At 41.6% G+C, this 17,098-nt stretch overlaps 1 protein-coding gene across 5 annotated transcripts; it reads right to left on the bottom strand.

Moving 5' to 3' along the window:
• Positions 1–699: 699 nt before the first annotated feature.
• Positions 700–14,613, bottom strand: rtn2a (reticulon 2a). 5 transcript variants are annotated; one of them, XM_056374474.1, is made up of 10 exons: positions 14,457–14,613; positions 13,410–13,463; positions 12,279–12,872; positions 10,964–11,191; positions 6,069–6,276; positions 5,172–5,310; positions 3,047–3,116; positions 2,896–2,942; positions 2,744–2,802; positions 700–1,478 (listed from the first exon to the last, which is right to left on the bottom strand). In XM_056374474.1, exons 1-10 carry the CDS (start codon positions 14,485–14,487, stop codon positions 1,403–1,405), a joined length of 1,506 nt encoding a protein of 501 aa, XP_056230449.1. In that variant the 5' UTR covers positions 14,488–14,613; the 3' UTR covers positions 700–1,402. The 5 variants fall into 5 exon arrangements, with proteins under 5 accessions (XP_056230449.1, XP_056230448.1, XP_056230447.1 ...); XM_056374473.1 differs by having other exon boundaries at positions 10,964–11,197; XM_056374472.1 differs by having other exon boundaries at positions 10,964–11,200.
• Positions 14,614–17,098: the final 2,485 nt, after the last annotated feature.

The raw sequence follows: 17,098 nt of genomic DNA on the forward strand, positions 1-17,098 counted from the left end.
AAGGCATAGGAACGGACACATTTTGGTGAGAGCTTTAAAAGCAACCGCTAAAGGGAAATGTGTATCCTGAATAATTTTATTAATCCTAAAATGTACCTACTTACAATTCTGTATAAGATACCTTGTCATGGTACACATGTACTATCACACAAGTATTGTACACGTACAAAACACCATTCTCAGGAAGGCAATGGTCAGGTTGCTGTAAGGAGAGGTTGCTGTAAGCGGTTGTCAGGAGTTGTAAATACTGTGAATCAGATCATGCACTATAACCTGCAGTTTGAAAGGCACCTGCTGTATTTCACTCCCACATCCCTTCACAAGTTTCCTCCAAGGCTGGAGATAAACACTTTAAGAGCTCGGAGAGGATCTCCATCTGAAGTGACGACACTTCTTCCCAATCAGAAAATTACTCAGCAACACCAACACCTCTGATGCTCCTTCAATAATGAGCCTCCTGTCATGTAACTTCAATCCATCTACGATACATCTCAAGTTTTGAACCTGTTGCAGAATTCACTTTTCTTTCTGCATATTAAGTTTCAACTTTCCATTTACATCAATGAATGAGGGAAAGTGAAGCAGTGTAAGCGATGAAGTAACGTGAGAAAACTTGACCAAAAGAAAACTCAAATCAATGATCATGTGAATGAAAGTGAATGTCTGTGTGGATGAGAAGAAACAGAAAATTTTGGAAAATAAAGAAGAAATGTGACTTTAATTGCTTGTAGGTAACATTTCAGCAAGCGGTATGTCAGGAATTACACGCACACAAACACACTCATACTTGCATACACACAGATAAACAGTCATGAGAATGAATATGCATTCAGAAAAGTACATGTGCTGACACATGCATTCTTATTTGCCAGTTTTATGCTGCCATGAATAATAATGTTTTTTTGTTTGTTTTTTTTTCTCTCCTGTAGTCTAAATCACTTTAGAAACTGACTTCCCTTTCTCTCAGGTGTGAAGCTGTCAGTGTGAGAACTTCCCATTTCTGGTCTTAGTAGCTCATTTGGATTACAGCTCCATCTAAGACACTTTAACATTTTAAAAACAATGAATATTTCCAAAGACCGTCACACATGACGAGCTGTATCGCTGAGTCTTTCCATCTCCGACGTCAGCAGCAAGAGTCTCATCCAGGATTCACACACCTTGATTTCACCTTGATTATGTTTTAACCCAAACCCAAACCCCGACCTCTAACCCCATAATTTAGATACAGTTAGAGAATAAAGTACCATGCGTAATCCTCATCATCGTCCGTTTAAGTAATATCCCTTCCCTTCCCCAGTCTCTGAAGCTCTGTTCTCTGGAGCACAGACTGCTGGGTAAGACATCTGAGTGACAGCCTGTAACTCTGGGAGCTTGTCTTTAAGTTCTTTTTCATCAGTGTTTACTGGACTTTGGGTTTGGCGCCGCCAGGGGTTGGGTCAGGAGGAGGGCCACCGCCTTGGGCAAGTCTTCGAAAGCTGGGGAAGAGAAAAAGAGGAGGGTTCAGTGCTTAAGTAGATCATCAAATTTAGGGTTTGCCTCAGTACCCACACTGTGTCTTCAGCTCTTAAGTCCACATTAACGCACCACCAGACCGAAGGCAAGTGTGCCTGCAGAATGGGGAGAACAGGAAACATAATGCTGGCCTTGTAGTCACAAATATTTTAATCACATAAATTAGCTGCATTTGCTGTGCTATTTGGAGTGATTTTTAAGTGAAACCAGATACAAATAAACAATGAACATATTGGTCCTTTTGCATTTAGTGAAATAACAGTATCATTGTTAATTTGATAAAAGCCAGAGATGGCGGCTTTGCTGTCATTTTGCCAGAGGTTTGTTGACACATCTGTGGATCTTTTCACCAGGTGGGAGATACCATCGCTGTCAGAAATCATATTAGGATCTTGGGATGTCTTCGAATTGACATGCAGTTACGAAGTAGGAGCTATTTTGCTCCTGGTTCTGGAAGTAAAGCTCCCAGTCATTCTTCCTGCAGACAACAGTCTGTGACTCACAACTGACTCACTTCTACGGCATGGATCGGCATGAAACTCTCCTGGTTAAATCAGCAGCAAAAAAGATAAGGAACCCCATTGGAAAATATTTGAAGTCAAAGGTACAAGCCTGTGGACATAAAAACTGAGGTTGACATTAACTATGACACCAAAGGTGCATTTCAGCAAAAAAAACAAAACAACCAGGCTTAAAATTTCATTACTGCTAATGGTGGGTGGAAGCACCTGAGGCAAATGTATTCTGATTTATTTAGAGCTAAGTGTATCTGAAAGTTCACCATTGTCTACTGCACAACATTATTCCAAGAGTTAGCAGTCTCTAAGCTGGTGTTTTCAATCAGCCTGAATATTATTATGATGTCTAAACAGTACACAGTTAATCTCCACAGTTGTTTATTGATCCTTCTTGTTTAGAATAAAATCGTAAATCTACACTGTAAAATTATTATAATTATGAACAATACTTGAATAAATGAATGAATGAACTGAAATGATATGGCAATATGTATAGTAGGTCTTCATGCTTTCAGATAACTTAAGTTTAATTGCTTTATGAATTGCATTACTTTGGCCGCTACTAGAAATAAGTCACACAAGTAGGCACTATAAGTGTGGGGATTCAGACAGATTCTTTGTATCAGTAGAAGGCTAAGCGTTTAAGTCGAAAAACCCCAGTGAGGCTGTGTTGATGACACCATTGTGTCAGAAGATGGCGCCATACTCACGTGTCCTTGATGTTGTCAATGTGGGCCTGGATTTTACCAATGAAGCTATCCACCTGCTCCTGTGACATAACAGAAATGGCCAAAAATATGTGTTCATAAATAGAGAAATGAAGGACCAGTTAAAGTAACAATATAAAGACTGAAGTCATTACCTGGCGTTGTCTGTAGAAAAGTGGCAGAGAAAAGAGAGCGATCAAACCTGGAGGAGAAAGAAGATGGAAAAGTAGGGTAGCTAACATGATAGCCACACAGTATGTTAACACATTCCAGATTTCCAGCAGGCAGCAGATATCTGTTTCTTACTGATGATGAGCAGAGTAAGGCCATTGCACAAGTCTCCCAGGTACGTCACAAGGTACATCAGGACCAGGAACTAAGACCAAGAAAAACAGAAAACAGCTGCAGACAGTTAGTTTGACTCCCATCAATGATCAGCCTCCAGAACTACTCCATGTGCTTTTAATTTCATTCTTTCGGAAGCAGAAGATCATGCTGCAGTATTTCTTATTTCCCTGTATCATATTGTGGATATCTAATACAGCGCTCAATAAAAATTACCCATGCTGCCATCGCTTTCCTTTCGATGAAGAAATACGCTCCAAGTACATAACTCCCAATATAGGTTTGTGTTTCCCCTTATATCTCTCAGTGTCTCAGTCACTGTGTATGGGATCCAGTGATGCCCTGATATGGGACACCCCTGTCTCAGATGGAAAGAGACTCCGGTTTATCCCGGGCGGGTTCAGCCTACGGTGTCCTGTGTGTCATGTCACATACCGGCCAGGTCAGGGTTGAGACTCCGAGGTCCTGGGATTCAGCGGGCTCAGTCACCTCACACTAACTCATCATCTACTGTAAATGTGTGAACTCTGTCCGCTCACAAACCGCTGCTGTTCGTTACTGAAATGCCGTAAATATTTTAGGGATGAACTAAACTGATTCTTCAGCACATATATAACGTGCAATGATTTATAAGGACATTTCAGCTGATATTGGTACAGATACAACATTTAGCATTTATTGGCATTAGGTTTGTGTATAATGTACTTACATTTAATGAATGCAGTATGCAGTTATGCTTTGCTACGTAGCCAGCGTTAGCATTAATGGCTGTTTACTTACCAGTCTTGGCAAGAGCATCAGCCATCATAGTGTTTACAAGACAAGACGTTATAATATAACCTCTGAGCAGTGCTACTTCTTCAGGGCAGACTGGACGCTACAGTGACTTGGTATTGGAAAGTGACGGGGCGGTCTGACCAGGCTGGTTAGCAAAGTAAAGTAGTGATACTAGAGGGTTGCTTTCCACCACTGAGGACAGCTCTTGGCGAGGTAAGGGATGAAGTTTGATGCTGAACTCGAAACGTTTCTTCTAGACTGGTAAGTAAACAGCTTTTAATGCTAATGCTGGCTATGTAGCAATGGCAAAACTTACAAATAGCTCCTTTAATCAGACATTCTTTGCATGTACGGTATTATAATATGTAAAATAAACTTAAACAACTCTTTGAATTTAAATAATCTCCACACAATTAAAAGCAACACAGAAAAATGCATGTATATTATGTGAACAAATATAGATTCTGTACATCATGTTCAGCGTTGTGGTAAGTTTGTCAAGCTTGTGGTCAGCATGTGGACATGAGGACCCACATATCATACCAATGCTATAATTAATGGCCTCCTCACTCTATAACCTGAACTACATCCCCTTTCTAATGCTTTTCAAAAACTGTTTAATCAATGTATCATCATAAGTTACTAGTACCTTATGAATTAGGTTGCAGGGAAATAACATTCAAGCACTGTCTAACAAAGAATGGAAACAGACTGTGGGAACAAAGCATGAACAGATAATGACATGTAATACTGTCACATTTACTTAGACTTGATGAATACTAACATAATGCTCTGGTTCTGGTAGTAAGGGAGGCAGATCCAGAGGCTGGATGAATAGCACAGATGAGAAGAGCGAAGTGCACTGCCTCCTTTTTATGCTAGTTAGTACCAATTCAAATTAATTTGGAATGATTTGTTTTTCCAAAGGGACTGATTGTTTTCCACATGATTACCAAAGATATGTCATTGGGACAGACAGTTACTGTCAGTAATATTGCCCTTATTTAGGAGCAGAGTCTTCAGCTCTGAGCTAGCATAATGAGAGAGACGGTTGGCATGGCGATACTGTCATCTCCAGTGATGGAGGGGAGAACATGACAGAAGATGGAGCGAATAGAATAGAAGAATGCAGAGATGCAGAGATGCACTGATGCTTGGGTTAATGAGGGGGAGATGTTCTGGACAGGGTGAAGCAAATATTTGAGGACAGATCATTTAGAGACTAAACAAGAGACTGAACAGCCTGCACTCACAAACACACACATACCTGCACACACAAATCAAGTAAAACTAACTTAGCTTAGCTCACCTTGAGAGAATCAAAAAGGTTTCCAACAAAAAAGAGACTCTTCAGAGTGTCAACAGCAGACAGAACCATGACGATGGCTTTCCGCATATAGAGGTCAGCCTGCTCTCCACTGAAACTGATGTCCAGGTCCAAGTATGACCTGAGACAAAATCAGACAATAAAAAGAGGACATGAGATTCAGAAAAAGGAAGGCTGAAAAACAGAAATGTGAGTTCTGCCTCTCTGTGTAGAATCAATTTAGTCATTCTTCCTTTACTGTTTACCGGATAGTGATGTAATCCTTCAAGCCCAAATATAAATCTGTCCCCTCCTTCAGTGTCCAAAGGTCAAAGGGCCCAAGCTTTTCAATTTGCTGGGTCACCACCAGGCTTTTACAACCAATTTAGTCTATGTGGCTGTCATTTCATACATAAGAAGGAGTATCACTGATCAATAATAAAGAGGGCACTTAAGTTTGCTATTTGTTAATGAAAGCCCAGAAAAAAACTGCATGTTGCTTATTGCGCAAAGCCTTTTTTTTCAGTGACTTCACTGCCTGAACCTCAACATAACCCAAAATAAGCTATGCAAATAGAAAACCACCAATTAATAACCATAAGTGCAGCTACTGCATATTTTATTATTGGTGAAATACAGTAAATAAATGTTGCATTTTGAAATGAACAAAGAAAATAGAACTTGGACTGAAAAGACTTTTGGCTGAATGAACTCAGACTGTTTTGGAAAAGATTTATGTACTGTGACTTAATGGGGTGAATCCAGCTCTATGTGATACGTCATTTTTCTCCTCGTTGTCTTGACCGCTCTCCCTGTTCCTTTTTAGAAAAGCTGGAACAAGAAAGGAAAAGACAACCACTTTACCACTGTCCTACACAAAATGCAGGCGCAGCAACTTACTTGAAGGGGTGCTGTCCATCACCCCAGCTGAGGACGTAGAGGAGTTGGTAGTAGATGCGCACTGAGATGGTGAAGCACATGACAGCCAGGGAGACTGTGGAGACCACAGTGATGATGCTGAGCTGGAACAGGGACAGCAAGCCCACCACCAGCCCTGTTAGCACCATGCCTGTGCGCTCCGTGTCCTTCCAGTAGATCAGGTCCATCACTGGAAGACAAGGAAGGAAGGTGGAAGAAGAGAGGGTAAAAGAAACAAAAAGGTTTTAAAAAAAAAACAAGTGAGGGGTTGAATCTGATTTTGAATTATTGAAGTTTACTGTGAATGGATGAAAAACTGACACTGAACCAGGCTAGAGGCAGCATACGGACTGGATTGTTTACATACTGCAGGTACTGGATCAGTCAACAATCTTGTCTTGATTACATGCATCCTTCCTGGTTTGAACAGACCAGCTGCAGTAACATCACCCCTCAGCCTCCTCAGCTTTTAGCCGACCACAAGGTCTTTTGATTTTAGGGGGTAGTGCAGAAAGGAAGAGCGGAAGGAAGATAAAGTAGTTCTGACATAGTGATAGGAAGGGGAAAGGAGGCAAGAGAGGCGGTAGATGGAGATATGATTCAGGGAGGGATTTCCAGCCTCTAGCAGGAGAACACACACAGCAGCTACGAGGACACGTCAGGCTCCGGCCTGGGCTAAATTTAGCCCTCGGATGAAAGAGGGAAGCGAGCAGTCGAGGAGAATTTAAGTGCAGGCTTTCACAGCACCTGCTGACAGACGTCAGGCCTTCAGCAGCCCCTTTTCCACACCCTGTTGGTTTCCCTCCCGGTCACCCAGCAACAGCTGCCGTGGAGACTGAGGCGTCCATAGAGTCATGCTTTACTGGAGTAGACAACTTCAGTATATATAATAGAATATAATTTTATCTTGCTGAATTCTTTCAAAAATGACATTCTTGTCAGTGTAAAAGCTTAATGAATGACCATGTCGTATTTAGACAATGTGGACAAAACAGATCAAACTAAAGCACAGTCCATAGAGTAGTTAAAGCAGTGTTAAAGCACTGTGTAATTACGGGTCCTGTTGTATGGCGCTGCACTTTCAGACAGGCATAGCCCTTTGTGCTTGTCATTTAGTGAAATGCTAAGCCTCAGCATTAGAATAAAGGGAAGCCTCTTTGAATAGAGTGCACTGACAGCAGGTGGGTTATTTATAAACATCACTGCACACAATTAATACCCATGATGCCCCTGGAACACACCTGTCCAATGGGTTTGTTTGTGGGACAGTGTTACTCAGCACAGGCGACTAATTTGATTAAATAATATTGTTGAAAGCACTTCACTTGAAGACAATGTCTATGTTAAACAAAGTACACATGGAAGACAGTGCTATATTCAGGCACTGCACTGTATTATAGAACTACCCAAACTCTGCATTTATCCTTTACTCACCCAGTATTTTCTAAACACACTGGAGTGAAGCAACTATGCAGCAGTACTGCGGGAGGCATGTACTGCATTTTTAATAATTATAGATCGCTGAGCATATTGTAAAACCTGGATTTATTTATTTTAAAGGAATAGTTCAACAGTTTTGGAAGCAGCTGGAAACAGATAGCCTGGGTCTGTCCAGAGGTAACAAAATCCGGCTACCAGCACCAGCTTATTAGTTAACATACTGTATCTTGCTCTTTTAATCTGTACAAAGCTGGTGGAAAAAAGACAATTTGTGATTTTAAGAGGGGTTACGTTCCTGACTATTTCTTGACTAGGCTTGACCGGTTTTCATATAGATTACACAAACATGATAACATGTTAATTAATGAGCTTTACGGGTGCCGGTAGGAGGATTTCATTACCTTCAGACAGAGCTAGGCTAGCTGTTTCCCCCCGTTTTCAGTCTTTATGCTAAGCTAGGCTAATTACCTACAGATTTCATAGTGGTTCATAGCTTCTCATCTAAGTTTTGGTAAGAAAATCTTTGTTTTTCTTTCTTTCTGTAAACTCCATACAAGCTACCACATATGCACCATAACCTGGCTTTTTCTAAAGTTAACGAGCAGCTAAATCTGCAGTCTGCAGTTGCATATCTTTCTGTAACACTTTTGCATTATGTGTAATAAATATTGCAGCCTTTAGGTTCCCTGAGGGTGGACTCATTTATTTCTATTTCCACTTTTAACTCATTCTGTACTTAAATGAATACATTTCAAGTGGGCTTCATGTGCAGCTGTATCCATAGGTGCTAAGTAATAAATGACTGTATGTGAGAAATTAGTGAGTAATAATGGCCATTTAATCGGGAGGCAATTACTACATCCACTGTTCACCACCTATAAATGGCTGGGACATAACATTAGGACATTCATTAATCTCTATACCAGAATTTCAGGCTACAGGTCCTCTGACTGAATTATATATATTTTTTTTTAAATGAGCCACATGGGAGCGACTGCATGAAAGAATCAATAATCCAATCAAGCAATTAACTAACCATCCAGTCAATTAACCAATAAGAACATAAATTACAAATCCATTTTAACATCAACGTTATTTGACCCAGGTCACGTCAGGCCAATCACGTGTCCAGGGTATCTGGTGGTACTGCAGACTGAAGGCTGCAGACTGAAATGTAAGAGAATCCAGCTGGCAAAGTTATTACACGACCACAACAATAATCTGTTAATGACATACCACAAGATGACAGTTCAGACTCATTTGAATGGCTGGTGCTCATTTAAATGAAGACAGCTGATACGGAGACTCCCCTGCTACATCTGAGCAGCTCATCAGTTAAAAGGCAAACACACCTCTAAGCTGATGGAAGCTACCATCTCCAGAGACTCTGCTTGTAAAATGATCAAACAGAAGCAAGAAATCCGCTCAGTTCACACCTTCGGTACCCTGACAGCCTGGCCTTCTCTCCACCACACCAAAGTCACAAAGCTAAAGAGTCCACTACTAGAGTTTAGAAGTGGTTCCCAGCCATTCGCACTAGAATCTGTGGCTTTCCTCTGAGGATTTCCTCTTCCTTCTTTCTTCTCACCGAAATCAAACACAGCTCTCTGCAGTAGCTGACTGTCAGCTCACGACTGTAAGCAAATACCTAAACATCGTCTACGTAGGTGTACACTGCTGTCTCAAATCATCCTCTTTTCACCTCAAGCCCAGGTTCTCACCTCTGCTGTCCATTTTGGTTGCCGTTCCAGTGATTCCCCCTCGCGCCCTCTGTCACTCTCTCTGTCCCGCTGTGCTCCCCCTCGCCCCTCTGAGCTGTTTTTGGCCACCCCCTGCTCACTCAGCAGTCCAAAGGCCTGACAGCCCAAAATAATCTTGTTTGCAGCACCGCCCACCACTCTTCAAGACTCCAAGAGCTTCAAACATGAAGAAATGATTCACAGCAATCACACAAGAATCTCAAAATCACTACATCTTCCTCCTTAATGCACAAATCCACTGTGAAGCAGAATGAATTAATGAGATTCCTTTGAACTCAGAAAAGGTTCTTTAGAGTTGTGTTCATATATAGGTCTCATCCGACAACTGAAACACGAGAACCAGGGTTTATTTTCTGTTATGTCACCCAGCCAAATCTTTTGGTGCCACTGACAATAAACAGATGATTGACTTGAGTTTTTGTATCAATTGGTGCGATTTTCTAAGGACAAGGTTGCTTCTTCCTTTGTAAAAACTCCAGAGAAGGTCTGTATGCTTGGCAAAAAAGAAATATCCTGACAATCAGGCAAAATTGCAATTACATCTAACTGAATTATTCACTTATTTCAGTTGCTGCAAAATGGTAGCAGTGATTCAGAACTAGGCTAATAAAGTTCTTTTTATCTCTAGATGTGAACAAGACTTACTTTTGTTTTTTGTTTACCTAGACATTAAGAATCAGTATGTAGTAACCTGCTGAAACATATGTATTTAGGTTATAGCACAAAGTTCAATAAGTAGGGTTTGGTATCATTTCAAATTTTTGAGTGTGAGTTTCCACACAGATGACAAAAGGTTTTTAAAAACCTTACTTGTTCCACAAAAGACTTTTTATATTATTATTATTTTTTTCATTTAACAAGAGCTGTAGCTGAACAAGGACTTCACCCAAACAAGATGTGTTATGTGTTGAGTCTGAACAGTTTTCAATACTGAGAGCAAGAGACGCATTTCAGTTGCCAAAAAAAGGTGAGGTTTGATACACAGTCCAAAAAACAAATAATAAAACCATAAAACAAACAAAAAAAAAACCATGATGCTCCAATAGATGCATGTGTGCTATTTATTGAGGACACCCTAAACTCTGTCATCAACCTGACCACACATTTATCAACAGTCCGAACCCCCCCCTCCCCCCGGCCCCCCACATCAACTAAAATAAGTCTGAGCTCAACTCTGAGTGACGGTCCACTTAAAGTGCCATCAAGCTGGAAGACAAGATGTTATCTCTTGTTCTCTCTTTCTCCCTTCATCGGTGTCTCACTCACTCCTACTGTGCCAACAAAGTACAGCAAACATGCATTTAAAGAAACTACACACAAATGCACACACATACACCTCCCAGTCTCTCTTTGTGTGTGTGTGTGTGTGTGTGTGTGTGTGTGTGTGTGTGTGTGTCAAACAGTAATACACTCTGATATCAGCAGTGATGGCGTGTGAGCCGAAAAAAGTAAGCCAGCAATGCCCTCCCCACAATTAGCCAATCATTCCTGAAATCCCGGGAGAGGGTTACTATGGAGACACAATGGACAGCCAGGACTTCCGGGGGGAGGAGAGAGAGGGGAGGGGGGGGGTGTCTATCTTTGTCTGCCCGCTCTTGAAGGACCATGTGGAAATCTGATATTATCAAAGATCAGAGGTCAGAAGAATGAGGAAATGTAGAGATGATGGGGTTGTACCTGCTATGTGGGTGCATACTGTCGGGTCCTCTGATAGGTTAAGCGCTGAAAACCAGTGATCGCTGACCAGCTGTTCCTGAGAGTTTAAACCAATGGCAGCTGGCGACGAGGACGCTGGGCCTCTGGGTCGCACAGATGTGAGCAGCTTGACTGAGATGGTCTCCCTGGTGAGGGGAGACTCTGGCTCTGGGGTCGGTGGTGACGCCGCCGCCGCCACTGCTGCTGCTGCTGCTGCTGCTGCTGTTGCCGGGAAACAGAAGATGATGTCACTATCATGATGATATCACCACTGACTTGTTGTACATGCTCAGCTTGAACTAAAACCGACAAAAGATCTCAAATTAGATGTTAAATTGTGTCTGGACTGCAATTTTTTTTGTGGTCCCAGATTAAAGTCTAGACTTTCCTTATCTATCACTTATTTGTACTTTTTCCTACAGAACATGCTTACATATCTAAAGTTTCTACTTCATTCTAAAATCATTTCATTGAAAAGACTATAAATAAATGGGTTGGATTGTTCATCATTATCAAGATACAGCTGAAAATACACTTTGCATTGGTCAGATTTAAATGAATAAGCACGGACTGAAGAATAGGGGGATGGTGAGTTTGTTGCATCTAAGATCATACTGTATCTCATCAGAAGACGTTCCTGTGCAGAAGAAAGAAAGGAATTTTAATTTCATTTTTATACATATAAATATTTCTAATAATCACATCCTGTCTGTGATTTGTCATAGTATTATGGTCCGTTTTGCCCAACACCAGCTAGTTCAAGAACTGGGAAAATATCTGATAATATAACACATAAATGTTTACTACATTCCATCACAGGAAAATGCCTCGAGTGGCTTTTCCAAATAGAGGCCCAATGACTTCTGGCCACCGCTCACTCCTGCCTCTGTGCCACATCACGTGACGATCTCCTCAAGGAGAGGTCTTCGTAAGTCAGACTATATAATCAGCTCTTGGTGTACCATGGGTTGATGCTCATGACTGCTGACATGGAGGAGGAATTACCAGTGCCAGGAAGACGGGCAAACGCGGGCACATTATTTGGCGAATCATCAGTCGGGAAGCATCCGCGGAAAATATACTGAGCCCAACCAGATGACTATCAGACTGATGGTTGATTTATTGGGAGAACTAATGAACCTCTGAATGTTAAAAACAGATGAGTGAAGGAAAGAGCTTTAAATCATCTACTTTACTAGGCAGCCTATTTGAAATTATGTGTCACTTGTTGAGAAGCTAAGACACCTAGGGGACAACAATCAAAAAGACAACCTCCTCATCTCCCTGTTTCTCTCACCCTGAAGTGTCTGTATGGGGCTCTGCTGCTGGGAAGACAGGGATGGAGAGGGAGGCTGGACAGTCTCAGTCGTACTGCTTTGAATCTCCTCTCTTTGGATTCCAGCATCTCTCCCTTGAGTTTCTGTGTCCAGATTTTGGGGAGAGGGCTGAATTGTAATAGTCTCAATTTGTCTGTGCTGCTCTCTTTCCATCGTTCCCGCCGCACTTGTTGTTGTGGCCTCCACCCTCTCCTGCTCACTCCTCTCCGAGACTTCCTCTTCTTCCTCTTGACTGAGGAAGGCTTGAGGGTCCCAGTCTACATCGGGGGAGTCCAACAGTGTCTCCAAGGTGTCCGTGCGGACCAGAGGACTGCGAGTCCGGGAGCCGCCCCTGCGTCTGTCACGGAGGTGTCTTGAGGCTCCCAGTGCCTCAGGCTCGGCAATGGCGATATAAGAGAAAGTCAGCTCGAAGGAGTTCTGTCGTGGCGTGCCCCAGATGGACGGGGATGAAGCCAGTCCCTCGTCATCATCTGGATCTCCGTCCCCACCCTCGTCGTCGTCAGACCACTCCCTGGCTGTTTGCAGCTCGTACATCTCGGACTCCTCGTTTCCGCCTGAATGGACACAAAAACAGGAAAAGTGGTCACCCCAACGCACGGAGAGACGCACAGACACAAGACAGAGAGAGACAGGGAGAGACAGGGAGAGGTCAGAGTAGAGAAAAATATAGAAAACTCTACACTCACTGGGCAGAGGAGCAATTTACAACACTTGGCAGTTCATTCAATTATAGAGACTGTGGCTAACACTGTGTGTATTAGTTCAGAGTTGTGCAAAGAGTGTGATTTTGTTTTTAATAAATAGATATGTCAGATGAAAGCACCAAAGTGTGTCATTTGATGTCGGGGAGAAAAAGGTGTGCAACATCTAAAGATGAAATCTTCTTTGATAAGTGTATAAACGTCCCTCCTTCCAAAATTCAACAGTAACAGCGATTCTGTTCTAACCTGTGGATCTTCACTGCCGGTATTAGAGGAGTTACATGACAGGGGTGTTGAGGTGAAATAATTTCAATGACATTTTCAAATGAAAGATGTGTCAGAATCAACAGGAATCTCTAATATTACAAGCATTAAGTGTCTTCTTCCTACCATCGGTGCACGGAGGTGTTGAGTCTGGAGTGGACGCCACAGAGCCATATTCCTCTGGAAGAAAACAGTCAAAATCTTAGATGAAGCTACTCGTAAACACGCTGTAGCTAAAACAACAAAGTCAGAAATAAAAATGTGTTGTTGCTGCTTTTATATGCTGTAAACTCATTCCTTCCATCTCACATTCATCTTAACGGCATGCCTCTCGAAACATTCAAAGTATGTGTACTAAAGTCAAATGAGGAATAACATAAAAGCACCAACAAGCACTGCAGTACCTTGTTATGAGTCATTTTTTTTTTCAAAGTTACAACAGCAGACTGTGCTACTGGTAGTAGACCTGATCAATAAATATATTATACCTCAATACAAAATAACATTACATACCACTAAACAGAAAAGTGTGTGTTATATCAGTTATAGATCATAGGAACGTGACACTTTAAGTTAGCATACTGTAGGTCAGCGGATACAGACTCATCTCCTCACACAGCTAAACTGGCAGCAGTAAAGGCCTCCACTACATTAGATAGCCAGCATGACATTAGCTAATAAATCAACCCAGGCAGAGCAATGAATGCAGCATATTCTCCTCTGCTTGAACACATGCAATAGAGGAATGAGAACCGAAGAATATCAGGTGAATATTTTGACAAACAGATAAAATAAAACACAGATATGAGAGCACAACAGAAGCTTTTAGGTCCAAATAACTTGTGTTCTTGTAATGCCTGCTGGGAAGAACCGTTTCGTACACAGCCACATACACATCTGCAAAATCAATGAGAGACAACAAAAACAAGGTCTGCTTCTGCACTGCATCCATCCATCCAGCCATGTGTTTATTAAAGGTAGGAGCAGGAGCGAGGAATGGAGAGTAGGCAGGAAGGGGAGGGAGGGAAGGGTGAGCTAACACATACGATGCTCACAGCAAGAAAAGATGATGAGCTGGAATATATATGTATGTCGATGGTATAGTGAGGCAAACCAATGCAGACCTCCCGCATGCAAACATGGATGGAAACAGCAGAAAAAGAGCAGACTCACGGCAGTGGGAGAATCCTAAAACCTGGCCCATACTCCATCAAGGCATCGCTGGGCCCATCCAGTCTGGAAGGCCCCCCCCCCTCCTCTGCTACTGGCACTCACGCCCTGTGGATACACATACTCTCTCGCTCTCTCGTTCTCTCTCTCTCTCTTGCTCCCTCCTCCTCCTCCCACTGTCTCTTGGTCGTCTGTTGGGCAGCTTCATCCCTCTCCTGCCTTTCGCTCTGTCACTCAGCAGCCCCGCCCTGCCTCCCTCCACCATCCTCCCCTCTGCTCCCTCCTCTCTTCATCTCCTCTTGCATCAGTATGACTGCAGCGGCATAGTAGTGTGTGCTACAGCAAAGGAAGAGGAGCATGAGTGTGTCCCTGTGTCTGTCGGAGCCTGTTGTTATCTCCCATTCATAGTTAATCTTTGTCTGTGTGTCCCTCTCACCCTCGTCATGTGATTTCTTCTCAGGATCTTATAGGCTGTAAGAGAGGGAGTAATAAGTCATTAATAATATATAAGAGCATGAGCATATACTAAACATATACACAGAGGGATGCATTTGAGGAGGGACAGGACAGACTGAAGCCCCAGACAGGCACATAGATTACCAGCATGTTTGCCAGCTTTACTATGTTTTAGATTATAACACAAATACACATATAAGGAATATTTGCGTTTCACAAAGTGCAATCATAAAAACAAACCACACCAAAGTCTATAATCAATGCTGAAGTATAAATAATGTGCAGACTCAACTAAAAGCCTTTTTTATTATGGGAAGTGAGACCTGTGGAATAGAGAAAAGTAGGGGGCAGTAGTGTGTAGCTGTAAAGCTGCTGATGCTAAATGAAAATGTTAGAATAGTGAGTTGAAGGAAAATGTGTATGCCCTCTTTCCTGTGCTTTATACATCACATTTTATACACAAAGGTAATTCAATACTATAAATAAAGTCTTAAAGACATTAATAAGAAAAACAGCATAAGACAATGTAATGCAAGATGATGTGATTTTTGAAAGTAGGAACAAAAAAATTCTCTCTTATTGTTGTTCATAATTCATTCATAATTGATTAATATGGACCTTTGCTCAGTTCAGTACACTCAGGAGTTCAGCTGCTAAAGCCTCAGTTGGTCTGGTATGACCAGACCAACTTTAAAGAGTTATTGCTTTGTAAGTGACATTACTGAGTCACTGTACAGAAATAAAAAGAGAAAATAAAAAAAGCAAGTGGAACAAAAGCGCAGTTTGTTTGATGATGGATGTGAGTGGCAGGCAAATATAGCATCCTTTGGGTCACATTTAAAGGCTCGTGTAAATCCCAATAAATATGACTCATAATAATCCATGCCTACATATACAGTAGCTCTGTTTTCACCACAGCTGTTAAACGTTTCTACCTTAATTCAAAGGTGGTCAGAGTTGCAGTAAGTGTTATTTGCTGTGGACATTTGTTCCAGTGTAGCATAATAACTACCTTCGCTTCCACATGACTGGGAATGGCCTAAATGAAGCTGGAGAGATTTTATAGTGAGAGACGGGATTCTCATGATGTACTGAGGTCATGAACCTTTGAGAAATCGCATCAACAACAAATCTGTCAAGTTGAGAGGAACGACTGTGTGTGTGCCTGGGTCTGATTTGTTAGGAAACCGATGGATTGCTTTATGGTATAAAACTCAAATGACACACACTGGTGATCGATAGTGTTTACAGACCTTAACCAAGGCTATTCATAGGAAACGTGGTCTTAATTTAGAGAAACAACACTTCACTACCCACGTGAGACTCTACCAATCAGCTAGATGACTGTTGATGCATGACATTTAATTTAACAACTCTACACCCACGTTGAAAAGTGCTGCACGAATCACAATAAATCAACACAGTGACGTGGCGATGCACTTCCTGCGTCATCTTGTTTGCTGTGTGTGTGTGCCCTGACTTAACAGGATAAGTAAAGGTAAACAAACACGCTTCATCTGAAACATTTCCAGCAGAGACCAACATCAGCTTATAAAAGGTTTAGTCCTACTTATGGCTGAATAGGAACAAAGTATAACACATATAGTCCTTAAGACCATTATAGCTCAGGAGTCCCTGCATGTAAACCAGGCCAGAGGCTAGAAATACACAGCAGATAATGAGATAAAGTCACAACTGTCATGCTTGGACAACAGGGAATAAGCAAGTCACATATAGTACAGGGTAGGTTTGCGTAGGCGTATCAACATATAACACAACTTTAGAACGAAGCTTATTTAACTTGGAGAATGAATTTTTTCCATTTTCACTTGTTTTATCTTCAAATTTATTTTATTCTTTTTCAGTTGTATTTATACGTGCATTTTAATGTTGCCCAGCATTTCTTATACGTCTTGTCCTTTTATTATTTCGATGCAAAAAGAAGCACTTTAAATTGTTTCTGCAAGGTGCTATAGCCTGCAAAAAAACTGTTCTAGCCCCGTTCCAACCAACGTATTCTTCATCAATAAGGTACGATAATGACATATTTGGAAAGAAACATCTAAATCTCAGATAAGTTGGAGTTTTATTTGACCCTAAACAGAGAGTACACAGCAAAAGAAAACTGGCAAATCACAGTAAATGACAACTCTGGAAGCTGGACCACGAGACTACATCTTAAAAAACAT

Source organism: Seriola aureovittata, chromosome 4, assembly GCF_021018895.1.
Source record: "Seriola aureovittata isolate HTS-2021-v1 ecotype China chromosome 4, ASM2101889v1, whole genome shotgun sequence".
NCBI lineage: Eukaryota > Metazoa > Chordata > Actinopteri > Carangiformes > Carangidae > Seriola > Seriola aureovittata.